At 30.7% G+C, this 19,844-nt stretch overlaps 3 protein-coding genes across 3 annotated transcripts; 1 reads left to right on the forward strand and 2 right to left on the reverse strand.

The window, feature by feature from the left end:
- Nucleotides 1–244: 244 nt before the first annotated feature.
- Nucleotides 245–2,876, reverse strand: LOC119831100 (BRISC and BRCA1-A complex member 2-like). The gene is made up of 7 exons (XM_038354355.1): nucleotides 2,448–2,876; nucleotides 2,053–2,351; nucleotides 1,656–1,831; nucleotides 990–1,112; nucleotides 843–906; nucleotides 606–759; nucleotides 245–518 (listed from the first exon to the last, which is right to left on the reverse strand). The coding sequence occupies exons 1-7, from the start codon at nucleotides 2,530–2,532 to the stop codon at nucleotides 319–321; spliced, it is 1,101 nt and encodes a 366-aa protein (XP_038210283.1). The 5' UTR covers nucleotides 2,533–2,876; the 3' UTR covers nucleotides 245–318.
- Nucleotides 2,877–3,575: 699 nt separating this feature from the next.
- On the forward strand, nucleotides 3,576–9,592 carry LOC119831581 (uncharacterized protein YJR142W). The gene is made up of 7 exons (XM_038354995.1): nucleotides 3,576–3,825; nucleotides 3,892–3,989; nucleotides 4,420–4,560; nucleotides 4,749–4,926; nucleotides 5,276–5,411; nucleotides 6,607–6,836; nucleotides 7,354–9,592. The coding sequence occupies exons 1-7, from the start codon at nucleotides 3,741–3,743 to the stop codon at nucleotides 7,458–7,460; spliced, it is 975 nt and encodes a 324-aa protein (XP_038210923.1). The 5' UTR covers nucleotides 3,576–3,740; the 3' UTR covers nucleotides 7,461–9,592.
- Nucleotides 9,593–9,718: 126 nt separating this feature from the next.
- Nucleotides 9,719–15,080, reverse strand: LOC119831580 (methionine aminopeptidase 2). Its single transcript, XM_038354994.1, has 8 exons — nucleotides 14,831–15,080; nucleotides 14,396–14,590; nucleotides 13,670–13,830; nucleotides 13,086–13,260; nucleotides 12,385–12,593; nucleotides 12,035–12,125; nucleotides 11,343–11,517; nucleotides 9,719–10,677 (listed from the first exon to the last, which is right to left on the reverse strand). The coding sequence occupies exons 1-8, from the start codon at nucleotides 14,967–14,969 to the stop codon at nucleotides 10,425–10,427; spliced, it is 1,398 nt and encodes a 465-aa protein (XP_038210922.1). The 5' UTR covers nucleotides 14,970–15,080; the 3' UTR covers nucleotides 9,719–10,424.
- Nucleotides 15,081–19,844: the final 4,764 nt, after the last annotated feature.

Genomic DNA, 19,844 nt, shown 5'->3' on the forward strand with positions numbered 1-19,844 from the left:
TATCTGGTGAGGTATTTACATTGGAATGTGTAGATGTATTTGTATATACATTTTAAGATGTATTCTGTACATTTTAAACATGTATTCTCATTTCATTTCTATGTTAACTCTACAATGCTAGATGGGCAGACTGTTTTTATAAAGCTACTAAATTCTAATAAAAAAACAAATTTTCCCACCTCATTCTGCATTATATTGTACTTTGGATATTGATAGAATAGCTTCTCTTTTAAAGATAGTAAAATTACAGAAATGGAATAAACTGTATTTGTCTATAAAACGGTACAGTTAAACTATATTCAAAAACAGTTTTTATATTTAATTATCCAGAGTAAGAATTGGGTGACTTGCTGTAATTCCTTTGCATTCATTTTTGAATATTTCAACCTGTTGTTCAATATATGCTTCAAAATTTGTGTGTGGGCAACTCGGTAGAATTTTTGACTTTGGCTTTCCTTTAGCACTATGATACACAGATCGCAGAGTTAATATAGGTGATTTTTCAGGAAAATTTGCACCTGCAATATGTTTAAGGAAAATGTTAAAGGTATCAATATCATACTTCTCAATTTTTAATTGCTTATTTCCAAGATACAAACACTTGCCTATATCTATTTGCAAGATCCAATGAAAATCATTCATTTGAAATAGTAATGCTGCACTTGTAGCATCATGTTCTAGAATTGCTCCTTCATATTTAATAATCAGCTGAGCTAGCAATTCTCTCTTTAGCCTATCATTGTTTACAATATCCTGTATCTTTAAAATAAAATAAAAGATCTCATTAGTGATAAAATATATAGCTATGCAAAACATGAATGTTATACACAGAAAATATTTACCTTGCTGTTTAGTAAATCTGTTATCATTGGTACATAATCCATTAGTACTCCTGATTGATGCATTCTGAAAAAAAAAAGTTTAAATAAAATATGTGTCATATTAGTGTAATTATTTAAAAATAACAAAACTCATTGCATGCAACTTACAAAGGTAATGTTATATTTCCCAGAACTTTTGACAAAAATGGTGAAAGAATTAATTCTGCATTTGTGGAATTTGGGTACCTCACTAGTAAAAGAGCTGTGTCAATCCCAGGATTCATATCAATGCTGTAAATTAAATAATATTTTTGACATTCAGTAAGATTATGCTATATTCTTCAGTTGTTTAACTAAACTATGCTAATTTGAGTAACTGTAAATTTCATATGAATACTAAATTCCTTTAAATTTATAGATATACTAGCTGACCCGGCAAACACTGTTCTGTGAAAAATAGATGTTGGTTGATTCTCAGACATACCTAATATGCACACAAAATTTCGTAAGAATTGGTCCAGCGATTTCGGATGTATTTGGTAACTAAAATTATGACACAGAAATTTTATATACGAGTACAAGATAGATCAAAATTTATTTCACAAAAAAAGGTGTTCTGCTGTGAGTGCTTGATGTGTATCTTGAAAGTAGGAAAAAAAGTTGTGTAATTAAAAAAAAATATTTGTTTGTAGTGCATTTCATTTTCTGATAAGGGATGTAGCAAATCTAGGCTTACGCATTGCCCACAATGCCATGGAAGCAGTCATGAATAGGCAATAATAATGTATTGATAATAAATTTGTTTCTTATGTCATATTTATCAATGCTATTTACCTTTCATTATACAGTTCAGGGAGCTTAGATGTATTGACTTTTAACTTAATCATAAACTCGACTATGTGACCTCCCACCCAGACTTCAACATCTTGTTCAGTGGTTAGAGCATTTCCAAGTAATGCACTGTATTCAAAAGATGCACGAGAATTGTCATCCTCATTCAATTTCTTTATCTGAAATTATGTAGTTATTGAGGGAATATTTTGTATTTCTAATGTTTTTGAAGTAGGTGCTATGCAATTCAACTTAAAATAGCAAACTTATGTCAAATCTCAATTAAATTCTCAATCAAGTTAAATACAAATATTTCTGCTTAATTATTGGTGCAGAATTTATCCTTTTCTTGGATGATTCCTAGATAATAACCATTATATGATTATAATATATTACTTACCTGATGAAATTTATATAATTTGATAAGTTCTGTCAAAACTCCACATAAAGCTTTAGGGTCACTTGAATTCCACTGACAAAGACTTGGGACCTCTTTATTAAGATTTTCTTCATCAATATTACTAAGAAAGCTTTCGTCATCAAATCTGAAGTCTGGTGCAAACCATGGTGTTGAAGGATCAAAAATTACTTCCCACTTTAATTTTTTTGAGCAATATGGGAGTACCACCCTTAATTGGCTTTCAACTCCTTCTACATTCCCAGATATCCTTTCCAAGTCAATTTTAGTTTTACATAAACCTGAAATATTATCACCAAATATTACCATTTTTAAAATGATCATGCAAAGTATCTAGTTATATTTATTTTAATATTGGATCAGTTTGTTCTAATTACCTAGTTTTAAGTCTTGGTAAATACACTGAATATAAGGACGGAAAACAGGAGAGATTTCACTCAGGATACCCAGATTATCGGTCATGATTTTTATAATTTTTTATCAATCCTATTTTCTAAGAATAAAACAAGGTTTAGTCTAAAAATTTATCAATTATTAATATATGATTCAAATGTCCCATATAATATTTATACTGATTGTACCGTAGCCTGTATTATCTATAAGGCATATTTATCTTTACATTAAGCTTTCATTAGAAAATTATGTGCTATTTAACATTGAAAATGAAATAAACAGTACAATATCATGTATTAATTAATTTAATAATTAGTAGTAGTAAGTAATTTAATTGTTAAATTTGTCAACACTTTCTACTCTATGCTTTCTACTGTCTTCTTGCCTTGACTACTGACGTTGATGAGCATAGACTAAACTATATAAAAAAAGTAAGGTAAAAGCTAGTACTATATTATAGTACTAGCTTTTACGCACGGCTTCGCGTGTTATATTCGGAGCTGTTTAATAGATGCTATTATACGTATAATCCTTCCTGTTCAATCATTACTATAAAAAAAGCCATCAAAGTCCGATGTGAAGTTTTTGATTTAATGATACATAGGGACATAGGGACAGAGAAAGCGACTATGTTCTATACCAATATTTTTGTAATAATTGATTAACGTCAAACCAGATTAAACGTATTACGTACGAGTTACTACTGACTAAATTAGTCATTTTTCATACATTAGTCATTAGTTAGACAAAAGCAATATGTATTTATTACACTGGGTACACTAAATTTAGTCAACTTAACTTAGTCTTGACTAAATATAGGAAATTGTAATAGCATTCAGTGAATTAGCATCCTTAATTTAGAAGTCAGTATGGTTTCTGCCTGAATTCATTTAGAAATGTATTTTTGAAGGTGTAATCTAGTTCAGTTATTTAAAACCTAACTTATTGACCAACTTTTCAGAGGGATATTTTTGTCGCCATAGTTCGGGCTAATACAAATTTTTATTTTATACATTTCTATGGCACTTATTCTTTCTCGTATGATAGTATTTATTATTATAATGGGTATTTTAGGCGATTATCTTTTAACTTTTTGTCTTTTGTCTATCTATAATCTATATACATATTAGCACATCACTAGCGGACACGGACACGGGAGTTGGGACGAGGATAGAAACCAAACAGCAACTAGCGAATAGCAATCTAATTTGAGTTTTCAGTGTTTTCGGAGTTTTGAGAAAAATTATTTCTCTGCTTGCTCATCGTAACAGATTAGTATGAAAGACATGAATTCTACAATTAAGAGCAACCTTTCAGAAATAACAAAATTAGCAAGAAAATTTAATTGTTTCTATTTATCAGGTATGTTTTTTCACAAATATAATACTGATTTTATAATCGATTGTTAGTATTATTGTTTTGTTTAAGGATTACATCAAGGTACCTGTAAACCGTTTTTGGTTGGAGGTCATCAAGTAGGTCTTATTCGGCCCGATGTGCAGAAATATTTACAAAGATTTCCCGAGGTAAGGCGTTAAGCTAGAAGATTGGTCGCATTCGTACCGTACCATTATAGCAATCTTTTATAAAAAGGCTATGCCATTATATTATATTTCCAGGCTTTTAATCAAATTTCCATACCTTATATTGTCTTATTAACCATATTGCTGTACATATCAAGGAGCAATGAATAAATTTCAAACTATGAAGAGCTTGCTCTCTTTAAATTAATAGCTCGGATACAATATTAATTTGTAGTTTCAATTTTCAATACTTCATAATTTTCAATCTCATTGCAGTAATGTAAATAAAATTGAATGGACTTGAGAGTATTTTATACTAAAAATATTTTTAAACTTCTATTGATATATATGACAGGTAGAGGTAAACTAAGATAATATTGTGAAGATTAATTGTTACTTGTTATAATTATCAATTTGAAAATTGTTCAATCAGGTATTCAGAATTACTGGGAAATATGTGGAGTTAAATCCAGCATTTAGAGACTACCAAGAAAGAACTACGAGAATTGCTGAAGTTCTACAGTTTTTGCGCAAGGAGGGGGAAATATGTGCTTTGAAAGGTTGGCGGGATGAGGTATGGAGGACAATTAAATTTTTATGTATTTAATAAAAATACTTAACTTACTTACTTAGTTCTTAGTAATAGGAATGTTGCTATTATAATGTACAATATTAATTTGCAATGTTTGGATTTGGCAAGTCTACTATTCATTGACCTAATATGGAACTATATAATATTAATATTTTTGTTGTGTATTATAGTGCTTTGAAGTTAGTACACCATTTTACCATGAAAGCCTATTGGAGATGGATAGGAGTGCTATATGTCTCTTTGGCATCAGGAACTATGGTGTCAGTATAAATGGATATTTATTCCACCCTACCAAAGGTCTGTGTATTTGGCTGCAGCAGAGGAGTTTTACTAAGCAAACTTGGCCAGGTATGATTTTTGTTTATAAAGCATTTTTATTCTTGCATAACCTGATAATAATAATGAGCCTTTTTAAATTGTTAAATTTGTACAATTAATATGATGTTACCAATATATTATTTACATAAATATCTAAACTTTGTTTATTCAGCTGAAAAAAAAGTATGGTACGGTATTGAAGCTTTTACATAATGTTAAGCCTATATTTAAATAGTTGCAATTCTAAAAAAACATAAAATTATTATTAACAATTTAAACTTAAATTAAATAAATAACAAAGAACTGGATATTTTTTATAGTTGTAACATGTTGTTGTCATGGGAAGACAGACATATTTTATTGTCTTTGATTCAAACAGGTAAATGGGATTGCTTTGTGAGTGGAGGTTTAGCTGTTGGCTTTGGTATTCTTGAAACTGCCATTAAAGAAGTAGCTGAAGAAGCATCTGTGGTTGGGGATCTAGCAAAAAAGCTGGTTCCAGCTGGCTGTGTGAGGTATGTTTTATTTTTGCCATATTTATCTATTAGATTGTTAAGCTCTTATTTTTCCTAATTTATAAAATAATGACACATTATATAAATGAACATAAAATGTGATAAAAATCATCAATGACTTTAATGACAAAGTCCAAATCTACTCATAATTATTTTACTTTAAATTAAAACAGGACAGTAGTGAATGCCAATAGCAAAATGAGAATAGTTTAATACTATAATAATAATAATAATTACAATTGTAAAAATAATTTACAATAATATTCTGTTATTTTTTGTATCCAAAATGATAACAAATATACTAAATAATTTAAATAAAATTGTTGTTACATAATGTGAAATATTGATCATGCTAGGCAATAGTGAGATTAAGATAAATAAAAAAAAATTATACATATACTATGGGCTGTCTATAATGCTCTCATTCAAATAATACCAACCATACAACTTGGAATTTAGTTCTATATCAGATGTTTATTATTATGTAATATAACAAAAGTAAAGGTAATTAATTAATAACTAAATAATAAAATGTTAAAGCTAAATGTTGTAGTTTATTTAGTATGCCACATTATTGAATTTTATTTCTTCCTATAAGAGAATTTTCAAATCATTTATTTCAAATGCAACCCATTATTTGAAACAGAAAATGTATTATATATCAAATCATTGTATATCATAATAGTACTGTATTCAAAAAATAAACTCTGTTTTGTTATTTGATTTTTAATATTTAAGTTACATTTAATGCACCTATCATCTACCATACCAGCTTTTGAAATTTGAAATTGAAATTGAGCTTTTAAAATTTTGTCGTGTTTTAAGAATAAATCTTTCATCATTTTCTATTTCGGACATTTGTTGAGCAAATACTCTTTATTTTTCCTTCATTCCAACTCTGAATATTTCATTGACATAGCTATCTATAATGTGTTTGAGTTAGCACGTAAGTCTTTGATATAGGTAATGTAGTATTTTATATGAGATTATCTTTACACCGGCGGCTCTGCTGGCCTCTACCCTCGTGAATTTCGTATTACTGCGCGGCAGTTGTTACTTTTTCTTCATACCAATTTCTATCCCTTCTTCTTTCTTCTTTTCCTTCTCGTTCCTACTTGGTTGGTGAAAATAAATACATATATATTTCAAATGTATAAATAATAAAATATATTATTTAGAGTTTCTTGTCTTCTAGTTTCTATTTCGAAAGTGAGAGAGGTCTATTCCCGAACACAGAATACGTATACGATCTGGAGCTTCCAATGGAATTTGTGCCTGAAAATGCGGATGGGGAAGTGGAGAAATTCGAGTTGTTAACCGCAGAAGAGTGTGTGCAACGAGCGCTCTCTCCACAATTTAAAACGACTAGCGCTCCCGTTTTGTTGGATTTCTTGATTCGGCGGGGATACATAAACCCAGAAAATGGTAAGAGTGTACATCTTATTATACTATGTGCTATTTATCAATTAGTTTTTATAATGTGATTAACAATAAATTTATTTATAATGTGATTAACGATCATAATGAATTAAAAATAAATAATGTTAAAATTGTGTCAATTTATATCACGTTTGTTTAGATATGACTATCGTATAAAATATTTACTGCGATAAAAAGGATGCCAGGCCTCTTCTAGCGAAGCTGCAATTTGAAACAGAAATTGTATAAATAATTGTTATTTTATCTGATATTTTTTGACTTTATATTGCTTTCATTTCAAAACGTATCTTGTAATTATATCTTTATTAGACGATTATATCTATCTGTTATAAGTTGTATATTCGCCGAAATAACTTTATATCTGAGATAAACTAGCAATTCATAACACACTTTATTTAAAGTTATTAGAGTATTTGATACAGACTTATTCTAGATAATTTTTTTTCGTACATTGGATATAGCTCGAGAGTCATTGACATAATTATTTATTAATATTTTGCAGAGCCGAATTACCGACACATCATAGAGTTGCTCCATGTACCGTTGCAAACAATATACAAATGGCCTCAGACCGAAGTAACGACTAATGGAGAAGAACTCCAGCGCTAAGTATCGTTTAGTCACAAACATTACACAATTTTCAATTGAGTGGATTATTTATTAATTATTTTTGTATTTAATTGAAGACATCTATTGCAATTAAATTAGGTTTTCAATGTGTGCGTGGTGTGATATTTATACTTTCACATTCATCTTATATTTCGAGTAGACAGAGGATGAGTCCCGATTCGTTTCTGTAAAGGAATGTCTTCCTGGTTTTAATTGATTGCAAATTTTAGTCTTGACAGAGGATTGAATTTCCTTAAAATATTCAGTACGATATTATTGAAATATTATTATGATTATATTAATGTTATTATTTTATTAAGTTCGCTTCACTAATTCCTTAGTATTAAAGTGCAAGACGCCAGCGATCAATGACCATTTAGTTAAATTTTAATACCTTCCATAAATTTAATGTTTCCCTGTATTTGTATAATTAAATAAAATTTTAATTTAGTATTTATCTTATCCTGAAGAAAGATATTATGTAACTTAATCTGGAGAAGTAGTCACTTTGAAAACTTATTAGAAATCATAATAGTTTAGCTAGGGACATTTAATTTCTGTGATACTTTACCAATTTGGTATAAGCGATGTTAGTGGGTTAATTATGTAAAGACGTGAATTATGAACAGAAAATTGTGGGAATCCGTACCGACGGACGTAATGGAAACCGATATGAACTGGTCTACAGACTACAGACCTACCAATGAAAGAGACGAATCGAAGATTTTTATTCAAATTTGTTTTAATGATGAGTATTAGTATTATTTTGAATGCTTATGTACGGATTCTGTCAAGTTGAACATGCAGATTTAATGTTTAAAGTTTTTGGCCTGATGTTAAAAGCACCTTTGAGAAAAATGTAATCGCAAAAGTGACTTGCATAATTATACTCCGTAATGGGAGTTTGTGTTGGGTTTTTACAATTCGAGAAATATATTTCAAAGAAATGTACTGCAGTTCTTTTAGCACCAAGCCATGGGTTTAAAAAGTATGAGTATACGTTTTTTGTGCCATTAGTATCCTGCTTCATTTAGAATTAAATTACGGATGACATGATTCATCATTTTAACGGTTTAAATTATTTAAAAATCGATATTTGTTTTATTTGACAATTACTGATAAAATATTGCATCCTCTAGTCAGTATAAGGTTCAAATTTTTACTATATATATTATTAAACAAAAAGTTTTTTTAGCTGCAGATTTTTTTTCACTATAACTTAGTTCTACTATACGAGTCATTTTGACCGACATTAGATGGATTGAACTACTAAGAAAAGGAATCAGAAAAATATAGGTATCAATACCATTTTTGTAATCAATAAAAAGTTGTATGTTATTTCAAGACAACAATTTAAAGTATAGACTTAACGTCGAGACAACGTAAGATTTTCTTGTTCTATGGCGTTTGTTAGACCTAATTCTATTTTATTATTAGACTGTTTTGGCTTACAATAAAGGTATAAAGTATTTAATAAGATGTTATATTATGGGATGTGTGTGTTATCAGAAAAGAATATGTAATTCAGAGCACCTACGGTTTCAAATCACTTTTGTGTATTCGTAATTTCAAAGTACAAAATAATCCAGCTTAACAGTATCTCATAATTATATTACGGCAACCCTTTTATTAGTATGTCAATGTAATTAATGTATAAAGTCAGTATTTTACCATTTAGTATGTTTTCTGAGATTCAAATGAAAGTGCACATGTTTGTGCATTTCTATTTAAATTGAATGGTTTATTTGAATGTCACTTATCAGAAGTATTGCCAATTACGTTATAAATGGTAATTTCTAATTCATAGATCTTGTTGAAATATGTACTCTAAAGCCTTCTAAATAAAGACAATTATAAATGTTAAATTTATGCAGCGAATATTGCTTTTTCATAATTTTTTTACAAAGATATTAGTGATCGTAGTTATAGAAGTTATTATGAAACTATGTAAAATGCTAGAAAAATTGTAGGAAGTCAGAAGCCTTAGAACGTTTTTTACATTTCTATTAACGATTGTTATGGGCGAAAGACTTTTTATCCATTTTACATGTTATATATAATCGTTTACATTTGTGATTTTTAGGATGATACTTGCTTTCCTAAAAATGGGTAATAAATTTTAAGTAAAATTACAAGTTCTATTCTTTCTATCTCTCATCTCGTTATCTTTTCAAGTGCCCTAAAACATCTGCCACTAAATGTGTCAATTTAAGATAAGAATGTCTCTCAACTTAGGTAAGAATTATAAACCAAATATAAAATACATAACTTTATTTAAAGGTTAATTTGTATTGACAATGGTCAGAATACACAGCTGTATCTTACACTCTACAAAAACTGATACATATATCTTTAATAAACAAGGTTAATAAAAATAGGTTTAATCAGTTGTAGAAAATCACAAATATGTGTTATTATTGACATCAACAAGTTATACTTATATAATTTAAGTAAAAGTTTAAAAGAAAAGGCGCAGGCTTATTTCAAAATTTGTTTGTTACAACGAAAAAATGTAGCATGTATAAATTAATAGGGCTGGATTACGCCTAGTAAAGACATTTTTTGGTTCAATAATTTCTACGTAAAAGGTACCACTCCAATTCTAAAATGGGATCAAATGACAACAAAAAAATCACATCAAAGCTAAAAAATAAAACACGGGTCGAATTGAGTACCTTCGTTTTTGGATTGTTGGTTGATTACCAAAAAATTAATCATCATCTCATAGTGGAGTGTGATTCCTATTAAGGAAATGCACTTCCAAAGCAAACTCTGTTTAAAAAGCGAAATTTGATTAATATAACTCAACCACTTCATACTTGCCAAACCACCAAAAACATTAAAAATATATTCCGCTATTCACGTCACTGAATTTCCTCGTTGTCATCTGTCATTTGCCGATAACAGCCCTAAAAATTCGTAATCTGGAGGATATTTAAGCACATAATTATTCAAGAGCCGTAGCTAATAATCATCCCCTCTGGAGACGACCTCCTTGCACGTCGGCCGCAGTAGGATCGTGTGCTCGAACTGCGCGGTGTAGCAACCTTTGACGTCGCAGAGCGGCGGGTACGCGTCCACCACGCCCTTGTCGCACAGGTCCTTGAGCGCCATCGCGTAGCGCGACGCGCCGGCCCGCTCCAGCCACCGCTTGCAGAACGCGAGCGTCCCGAAGTTCTTGTTGATCAAGTTTAGGAGTTGTTTGGATGATTGTAATCTGTTAAAAAAACATCATCAGCCCTTGCAATATTAATCATTAGACGCTCCTAAACCAAAGTTCATTAAAAACCGTTCAGTATTTTCAGCGTGATTGACAGAAAAACATCCAAACAAACAAACTTTCACATTTATAATATTAGTGCGATGAGATATCTAACTACAAAATCTAGGACGCTCTGTCTCTAGGTAAACAAAGAGGGACGCAGAGCGCGACTAGGCGCGGGTGTCTGCTCGAATCGTGATGATCATCAAGAATCTTCGTGGCGCATTATTTTATCTTTTACGGTATATATTTAATGTGTACGGTGTAAAATATAGTCTTCGTGAAATATTCGGTCAATAGGTATCCGATAACCGTTTTATAATTACCCACTTTCAAAGTATCAAAGTGTTTGTTAAAAACTCCTAGATGGCTTTTTTTCCCCTCATCTCCCATATAAATATATTGTTTTAATGTAGCCAATAAGTAAATTACATAACTTTCTCGAGTCTGTCCATTGGTAAAAAAAACATCATACAAATCGCGCCATAGTTTTTGAATTTATTACAAATAAATAGAAAGATGTGGCGAAAGAGTTTGTTTTATAACATATATTGAATGACCATAGGTGTATGTAAGTTTAATATTATTATTTTATTATTTGTAAAGCAAGAATTACTAACCTTAAAGGCACAAATTGTTGATCAAAGTTCTTCATATAATGAGAGCAGTCCATATCATCATGAACTTGTCCCCGGCCAGTTGAGCCAAATGTTTCAATTGCATAGAACTCATTTTCCTCCATGCGAGTTGTCTCACCACCCTTCACAATTGGCACGGTTTTCCCAGCATGTATACCTGTAAAATATTGAATATTTCATGTGTATGTATATTTAATTGTAGCATGTTTTAATTCAGTTTTGCAGACAAATAGAAAAGTATTGTGTGTTTTTTCTCAGCTTATTGCTTTATGTTATTCAAACAAGATATATACAAGTAATATTTTAAATTTAAAGTCCTTTTATGAAAATACGAAACTAATTTTAATACACCTTTTGTTAACCTCTACACATATAAAAAATAAATCTCTATTTTTTCACACTACATAGGACACATACAGCATGACGCGTGAACTACTAGAGTGATTTAAAACTTTCTTCACTATTGAATTAAGCCATGGGAAGTCAGAGGACCCAGGTTATAATCAGTACATGGTAATGCCTTTTATGTTGATGTACAAATAAATCAAATACTCATCAACAGCCCATATATGTTTCCACTGCTAGGACACAGGCCTCCTATGAGGGTTCAGGCTATAATCCATTAAATGAAGTTGATTTTATGTGCTTCAGTAAAATAAAAATAGTTTACTTACGGTATGGTCCAATGGAGTGACCATTAAGGTTGCGAATTGGTTTCACTTGATACACTGTACCATCCAATTCTACTTCATGTGATTCCATTACCTACAGATAAAACAGCATGTGTAAAATAATTATGTATACCTCAATGATATTGGCAATTTCAATTAAATATTAATATCATAACTAAAATAAATTTGGTTAATGATAGAAGCAATTGATTTGTGCATTAAAAAAATAGAATAATTAATTAAACATATATATTGCTTTCCATGTCATGATTATTTTCTTTCTTTGTAACACTTTCTTTCCTCTATATCTTTTGTAAAGCCACTAAAAGTTTAATAATAAATATTTAATTCACCTCTTGAACTGCTGCACCAACATCACATAGCCTTACGTCAATACCAGATGCTTTGATACCAGCCTCGGTAGCTTCTTGCACACCCTTCACCAATGGGTCGTAGCGTGGGTTGAAGTGCAGAGTAAAAGCACAGTCAATGATTCGTCCATTAATGTGTGTACCAAAGTCAATCTTAACAACATCATCATACTCGAGGACAGTATTATCCCCTACAAAAAAAGGATCATATGTAAATTGAATGTCAATTATTGACATAACAAAAAATTATAATAGTAGATATGTTTTACTGTACAGTAGAATATCATAAAATAATCAGCTAATACATACACAATACAATTGAATTTCTTCTATTAAAAGAGTAGTCTATTAATTGATCAAGTTTTTAAAAATTTTATAACATTATTAGCAGTCATATTTGATGAATGATAATTCCATTCCATTCTACTATAGGAATATCAAACCAATGAATGAACACAATCTTAAATTTTTTTGGTTGTGTGTATAGTTATAATTGAATAAATTATTGACATTACAAACATACAATGTCAATAATTTATTTATTTATATATTTTATTTACATTTTATAATATTATTGTACAAAATTATACAGATGCTTTATCACTATTTGGTCTTTAAAAGTAAGAGTACAATTTATTGGGTGGCTTTATCAGCTAAAAGTGAACTAGAAATATATTCCTCACCAGTATTTGGTGTGTAATGTGCAGCACAATGATTACGACTGCAGCCAGTAGGGAAAGCCAGCCCCGCTTTTAAACCATCTTCACCGATTAGACGTCTTGCTGTAGATTCCAATTCTTCACATATTTGTGTCATAGTCATACCCGGTTTAATCCAATCTCGCATATATTGCCGTGTCTAAAATATATAAAATGCACCACAAATATTATTGTAAAGGACAGTTATTTGGTGTAAAATAGCTAAGATACACTATATATTAGCAATAGATTGATGGAAATTTCTTGGTGGGTCTGTTTAAAATTTAGTTTAGTCAACACATTCATGATTTACAAAAATTTGCACCAACATTAAAAAAAGGAGGAGGTTATCAATATGACTGTTTTTTGTGTTTTTTACCTCATAATTATTTGGGTTTATGATTCCCTTTTTATATATTAAAGTCACTTGACATCTGAATCATTTGAAAGCTTATTTGGCCATTTTAATTTGGTCAATTTCTTTGGCGGAAGATTTTGGACGGAAGATGGAGGATAGGAGGTAAGCAATTTGAAGGAGGTTTAATTTTTTTTTAAATAATTATCTATACTTGTCTATGTGCTTCAGCTGCATGCCTAATTTCCTGGTAGATATCTTGGTGCATTCTGTCTAATGCTCTCTTTTCTTCACTAGAAAATCGATCTTTTGCAGTTCTCTCATCAATACCCTCAGCTGGACCATGCTCCATTATCTGTCCCTCAGGGAAATTACCTAAAATAAGAAAAGGTTAAGGAATTTAAAAAATTAAATAGTATATAGTAGTAGGTACAATATATAAATAAATACAGTATGCATGAATATATGGTATCAACCAATATACCCAAACATGACATAAATGTCTCAAATCGTATATCATATCTCTTAGTTTTTTTCTTCTTTAATGTGTACATAAATAATCTTTTAAATAAAAATGAATTGGCATGTGTGTTGCTAAGCATAAAACCCCAGAAGGGCTCGTCTAAATTGGCTAATCTTTTTGTACACATTTTTATTAAAGCACAACCATGTTACCCGTGGTTGGGGCAAGCAACTAGTCTAAATATATATAACTCAAAGGTGACTGACTGACATAGAGATCTACCAATTCACAACTCACTGGACGGATTGGGCTGAAATTTGGCATGCAAATAGACACAACGTAAGCATCCTCTAAGAAAGGACATTGATAAATTCCACTCCGCGGGCGATGCGGCAGGTAACAGCTAGTTGTATATAAAACAGAATGCATATTAATGTACTTTTAAACTCTTTACTATTGTTATGGGTATAAACTTACCATCAGGGAAAAGTTCCCCAATTGGAATAGTTGGTGGATTTGTTTGAGCCTTTGTGGCATTTTTGTTTTTATTTTTGTTCTTTTTCTTCTTCTTCTTATCTTCTGCATCACCAACATTGTTTTCAACTGACTCTGCCTGTGCCTGGTTTTCTAACCCTCCCTCATTATTCTCAACAGTAACTTCGTCAGTTCCCGCTAATAACAAAAATCTACGTTTAGTAAAATAGTTTAATTAAATCATTTAATTTTTTTAGGTCGAAACGATTGTTAGAAGTTATTAGTTCGAAAAAATAGTTAGTTTCAGAATTTGGAAACTGGTATTGCTTTGCCAAACCTTTTGTATAAACAGCGCCTAATAATTACAGATAGACAACTATATAAAGAATGTGAATCAAGGTGAATTAAGGCATAATCCAAAGTCAATTGAAACCTAACCTGTCTTCTTCTTCTTCTTTTTCTTTTTCTTCTTCTTAGCGGGATCCTTGGTGTCTGTATCTTCTATAGCGTCGATTTCATCATCCTCTCCATTTTCCGATATTTGCTTTGTCTCTTCATTCGTTTTAACGCAAGCCATTTTAAGTTGTTCAGTACGAATTAAATAAAAACACCTATTTTGATCATAACCGCATCAGCATGCGATATTAATTTTTAATCTGTGAACGTTGAAGTTCTCTCGTGGTGTAAATTCGTGTCTTTTGGTGTGGTGTTCTTGAAAGTTGCTAGTCTCAACTTGGAGTATTTATTTATCAGCAATCTTGATATAATTTTACGTATTTTTATAAACATGGTAAGCTTAAATTAATCGACTTGTCATTTTTCTGTTTTTTTTTTTTTAATATTACACCTAGAGAAAATGCATATTAAATCAATCACGTGAGATCGAAGTGAGTGAACTGTAAACTTTAGTGAATAACTGATTTCGATCGTGAACGAATATCAGAGTTTCGATCTTTACTCACGAAATCATAGGATAAGTCAAAACTTACGTCTCTAAGTAGAAATTGAATGCATCAATTTTTTGTCTTGGCATATAGATACATTTGTTTAGAATCAAAGTTGATTCTCTCGAATCTTAAAATCCTAAAGATGGATCTTTCGAGCTGTGATGGCTCAGTGGTTAGGACCTTTAGGCGAATCATTTTGCAAGATATGTATTGGCACCTCCGTGACCATATATGTAGTATAGAAACTGTATTTATATATTGATTTAAGCGCATACAGTTCTACGAGACCAGATGCTTTGCCATTACAATAAACAAGTCATAGAGCAACATCATAGACAAGTCATGACCTGACAAAAGGCTGTTTTTCTCATTATCTATGCTGCTTTTTCGAGGATTTAAAAAATTTTTTTGCAATGTAATTAATAAGTTGTAGTTAATTCAGAGTACTTTTGGGCTCCGTTGCGGAATATTCTGGAAGAAATGTATTATATCTATATCCTTATAGATATAAAACCTTAATTGAAATCAAAAATCACGCAAACGAAGTCGCGGGTACCACACCTATTTTATAGTATTGACAACTCCACTACCATAGAAAGATAATGATAACATATAAGTATACACTTACGGATTGGTTTCCTAGTAGTTATTGTTTTATTTCCTAGTAGGTGATTAAGTCATATGATTTAAGTAAGTAAATTTTTTAATATTATGAAAACTAAAACTGCGTCGTCTGTTTCGTAATTTTTTCTGTAAGTCTGGTTTTTCACGTTGTCCCGTAGAAACAATCCAATGATTTAAGATTTGGTGATCTAGCTGGCCACGACATTGGTCCATGGATTTTTTTGTTAATAATATATTAGGTATAAATTATTTGTGTATCTAATAAATTCTTTAGAAAATCGGCAACTTATGTGTTTAATATATAATTTTATAGCATTGAAATCCTATCCTACTTCCTGTCCTATCCTTACCTGCTCCTACTAGTATTATAAATGCGAAAGTTTGTATGGATCTGTGTGCGTTTGTTACTCTTTCAAGCAAAAACTACTGAACCGATTGCAATGAAATTTGGTACGTAGATAGTTGGACAACTGGAATAACAATATAGACAGATTTTTATTCCGATGTTCCTGCGGGACACAGACTTACGCGGGTGAAACCGCGGGGCGCAGCTAGTATTATAATATAAGTCAATTCAAAGTCGGTGCCCCAAGTAAGCATTTATAATAACTGTTGTTTACCTTCTTCTTAAAAATTGTTTATTATAACATTTGATCATATTAAATCAATATGAAAATTTGCCTGCAAAAGCTACCTACTTCAAAAAGATAATTCGAGAAGAGTAATATGAGTACACAGTTGTTAATAACACTAAGTTAATAAAATTAGGGTTTCTTCCTATTACCTAAAATAAGCTTTAGAATACGATTACTTTCTAAGTCTTGACAATGTCATTTAGGAAATCGTTAGTTTGAAAAGGGATTTTCCTAACTTTCTCAATATGGAATTTAGAAAATAGCGGGTATTGACCCGGCGCGAAGACAGAGAAACATATTGAACCCATTATTGTATACATAATTATGTGGAAACACGCATGAGCCGAATGTATTTTATTACTGCTATGAAACAAAGTCTACGATTCTACATATAAATGAAATTCTGAAGAAAAAGCTAGATGCGTGAGTAGATTTTTATAGGATTTAATTGCATAATGAAAATATTATGCCTATTCAGAGACTGTCATGGGTATGGATCAAAATACATAGCGATCAATACATTAGTTATAGAAATACTATCAACTGTGTCGCCGCTTTTTTCCTCTATTTTTTTATATCAATTTCGGCAATGTAGCTGATGGGTCCCCTGATGGTAAGCACTACCACCGCCCATAACCATTTAGACAGGCGTAAATTCGATGCTGATCTTACGCTTCTATAAATGGCTTGCCGACTTTAAATTGGAAAGAGATTAAGAAAAGATTGACGAGAGGAATAGAGGAACGGATTGGGAAGGGTAAGGATAAGGATATTGAAACACAGTGGCATGCCACTATTTTACGCCGGTTTACTGTGAGGGTGTGGTACTTCCCCGGTGCGATCTGGCTCAATTCGTGCCGAAACGTGCTCGACTCCCACATTACTCGCGTCTCTCGCATTATCACAATATGCGATCGCTAGCTCAGTACAATAAAGTGACTATGGAAGCAATGCATAATTTTCAATCTGTTTATAATTTTAACGTTTTTGACAATATACAAGTTTAATTTTTAGTTTTATAGCATTGAAATGCTTTATAAATGAGAAATTTTGAAAGAATAGAAAAATTTTTTTTTCTATTCTTTCAAGTATCTATCTATTCTTTCAATATACAAGTTGATAAAAAATATGCAAGTTTTCAAATACGAGCGGCGTTCGGATGTATTCCTCTATTTCGTGGCTATAATCATAAATGAAAAAAGTGATGTAACATAAATACCATTTAAGAAGGAGTAGTAGATATACAAGAGATGGCTATTTTTATAAATCATAAACTTTAAGTATTAATGCATATTAGGACTTGTAATGAGGAGAGTAAATACTTCCAATGAGCAGAGTAAAGCCGCCGAAGCCATGAAAATTTGTAATTTTATGTAAAGGTAGTCATAATAAAGTTATTAAGACCGTGTTGTTACGATGTTGTAATGGTAGGTATTCTGGAGAAAAATGCAGTTATATTTTTTTTATGAATAACGTTACGGTACTCACCCCTATTGTATTTTTAAGGTAAAATAACAAATCAGAACTTTCATATTTCTATGTGCGTTATAATCATAACAAAGAAGAGGTCATTTTTCTGACTGTTTCATTCGTCTTCTTGGTCGCGCAATCGATATTGTCCCAGGATAATGCTGTTTTTATAATATATCGAATGACATTTAAGGTTGTTTTTGGATAAAAATGCAATATTTTGTCTCTTTTATTTGAAATTGATTACTTCTTATAACGTGATATACTGACGCTAATGTTATATATAAGTAATTCCCTATACATTGCAATACGTTTAACTTTTCAGAATCTTCTCGTAGAAATAGACGATAGTACAAAAGAATTTCTAAGCACAAAAGAACTGAAAACGGGAAGAATATAATAACACGGTATGAATAATGGATGATGACATATTAAATCTAGTTTTTTAATCAGCAAGTCATATTTGGCTATAATGAAAAGACAAAAAATAATGCAGAAATTTACAATTTAAATACGGCATGAAGCACCATACAAAGGAAAATATAGTCTTATTTGTGTTAAATAATCAAATATGATTTTTTTTACTTAAGTTCTAATAGATTGTCTGTATAACATAAACTAATGTTATTTATCGCATCTAGTAATTCCGAAAAATGCTCGTCTAAATTAACTTTACGCAGAATCAAAACATAACCACAAAGATCGCGTGATAAGCGAGCGTGTAGTGTGATGCGGTCATGTTTACAAAGGTAGTACTATCTGTACAGCAGTACAACTGTATATATCGGCTCTACCTACGACGAGCTAACCATGTCTAGGTGTTTTCAGTTTTCATGCGATTTACCGCGCCAGTCGTTTGCCGCGTGTCTTGCAGGGTATTCGCTTGCCGGCTCGCGCTGTATGCTACATGCTACGAAACCGTAGCGTGACCTGTCTCAGTATAATTTACTACACAGCCAGTGGCGATGTGCATTGTATATAAATAAACAGTAGAACTTTTCAGTGACTACATATTTTGCTCGTTGTTTGAAATTTTAAAGGAATTTCCTCACTTTGATTGGGAAATGTTGACTGATGTAATATCATGGAAGTGAAACTAATGATTAATTAAAAAATTGGATTTTATTTAATATTCGTGTAGAATGTAGAACGGTTCGTTTAAAAAACCCTAGTCAATTTTTTAGGTAAGTTGAGACTCTTTATTATACTTTAAAATCTTAAATGTTATTTTCCTTATCACAGTTTCATTAATGAAGTATCATATTTAATTATAGGTGCCCTTTCTTTAGAGATTAATTATAAGAATTAAAAATAATGAGGACTACATACTTAGATTGTGGTTAATATCTAATATATTTATCATATTTTATCACAAAGTTCATTTATGATTTTGTAAGTAATTTTATGTATTTACATGGATGGAAGTTCGTTTTGCTACGTACATCTTTGGGTAACTATATCATGTGTATAGTTAACGACCGATGCAGTAAAAAAGTATGTGTACTAATAATATTCTTCAGCTTGTGCAAAATGCATGTTAACATTAAATTTTAAGTTTCTTAGTAACTGTAAGCATTATGTGTGTGCAATAAAATCATATTTATGTAAATATTACTCTATATGAAACACAAAAAATCTCGATATCTAATATTTATTACTTAACAAATTCATGAATTTAAAATACCACGAATGTTAGTATTGTATGATTTACTCCTATAATTACATACTTATCTATAAAAATATTTTTTATTAAAATACACAAATTAACAAGGATTA

Source organism: Zerene cesonia, chromosome 13 (assembly GCF_012273895.1).
Source record: "Zerene cesonia ecotype Mississippi chromosome 13, Zerene_cesonia_1.1, whole genome shotgun sequence".
Taxonomy (NCBI): Eukaryota; Metazoa; Arthropoda; class Insecta; order Lepidoptera; family Pieridae; genus Zerene; species Zerene cesonia.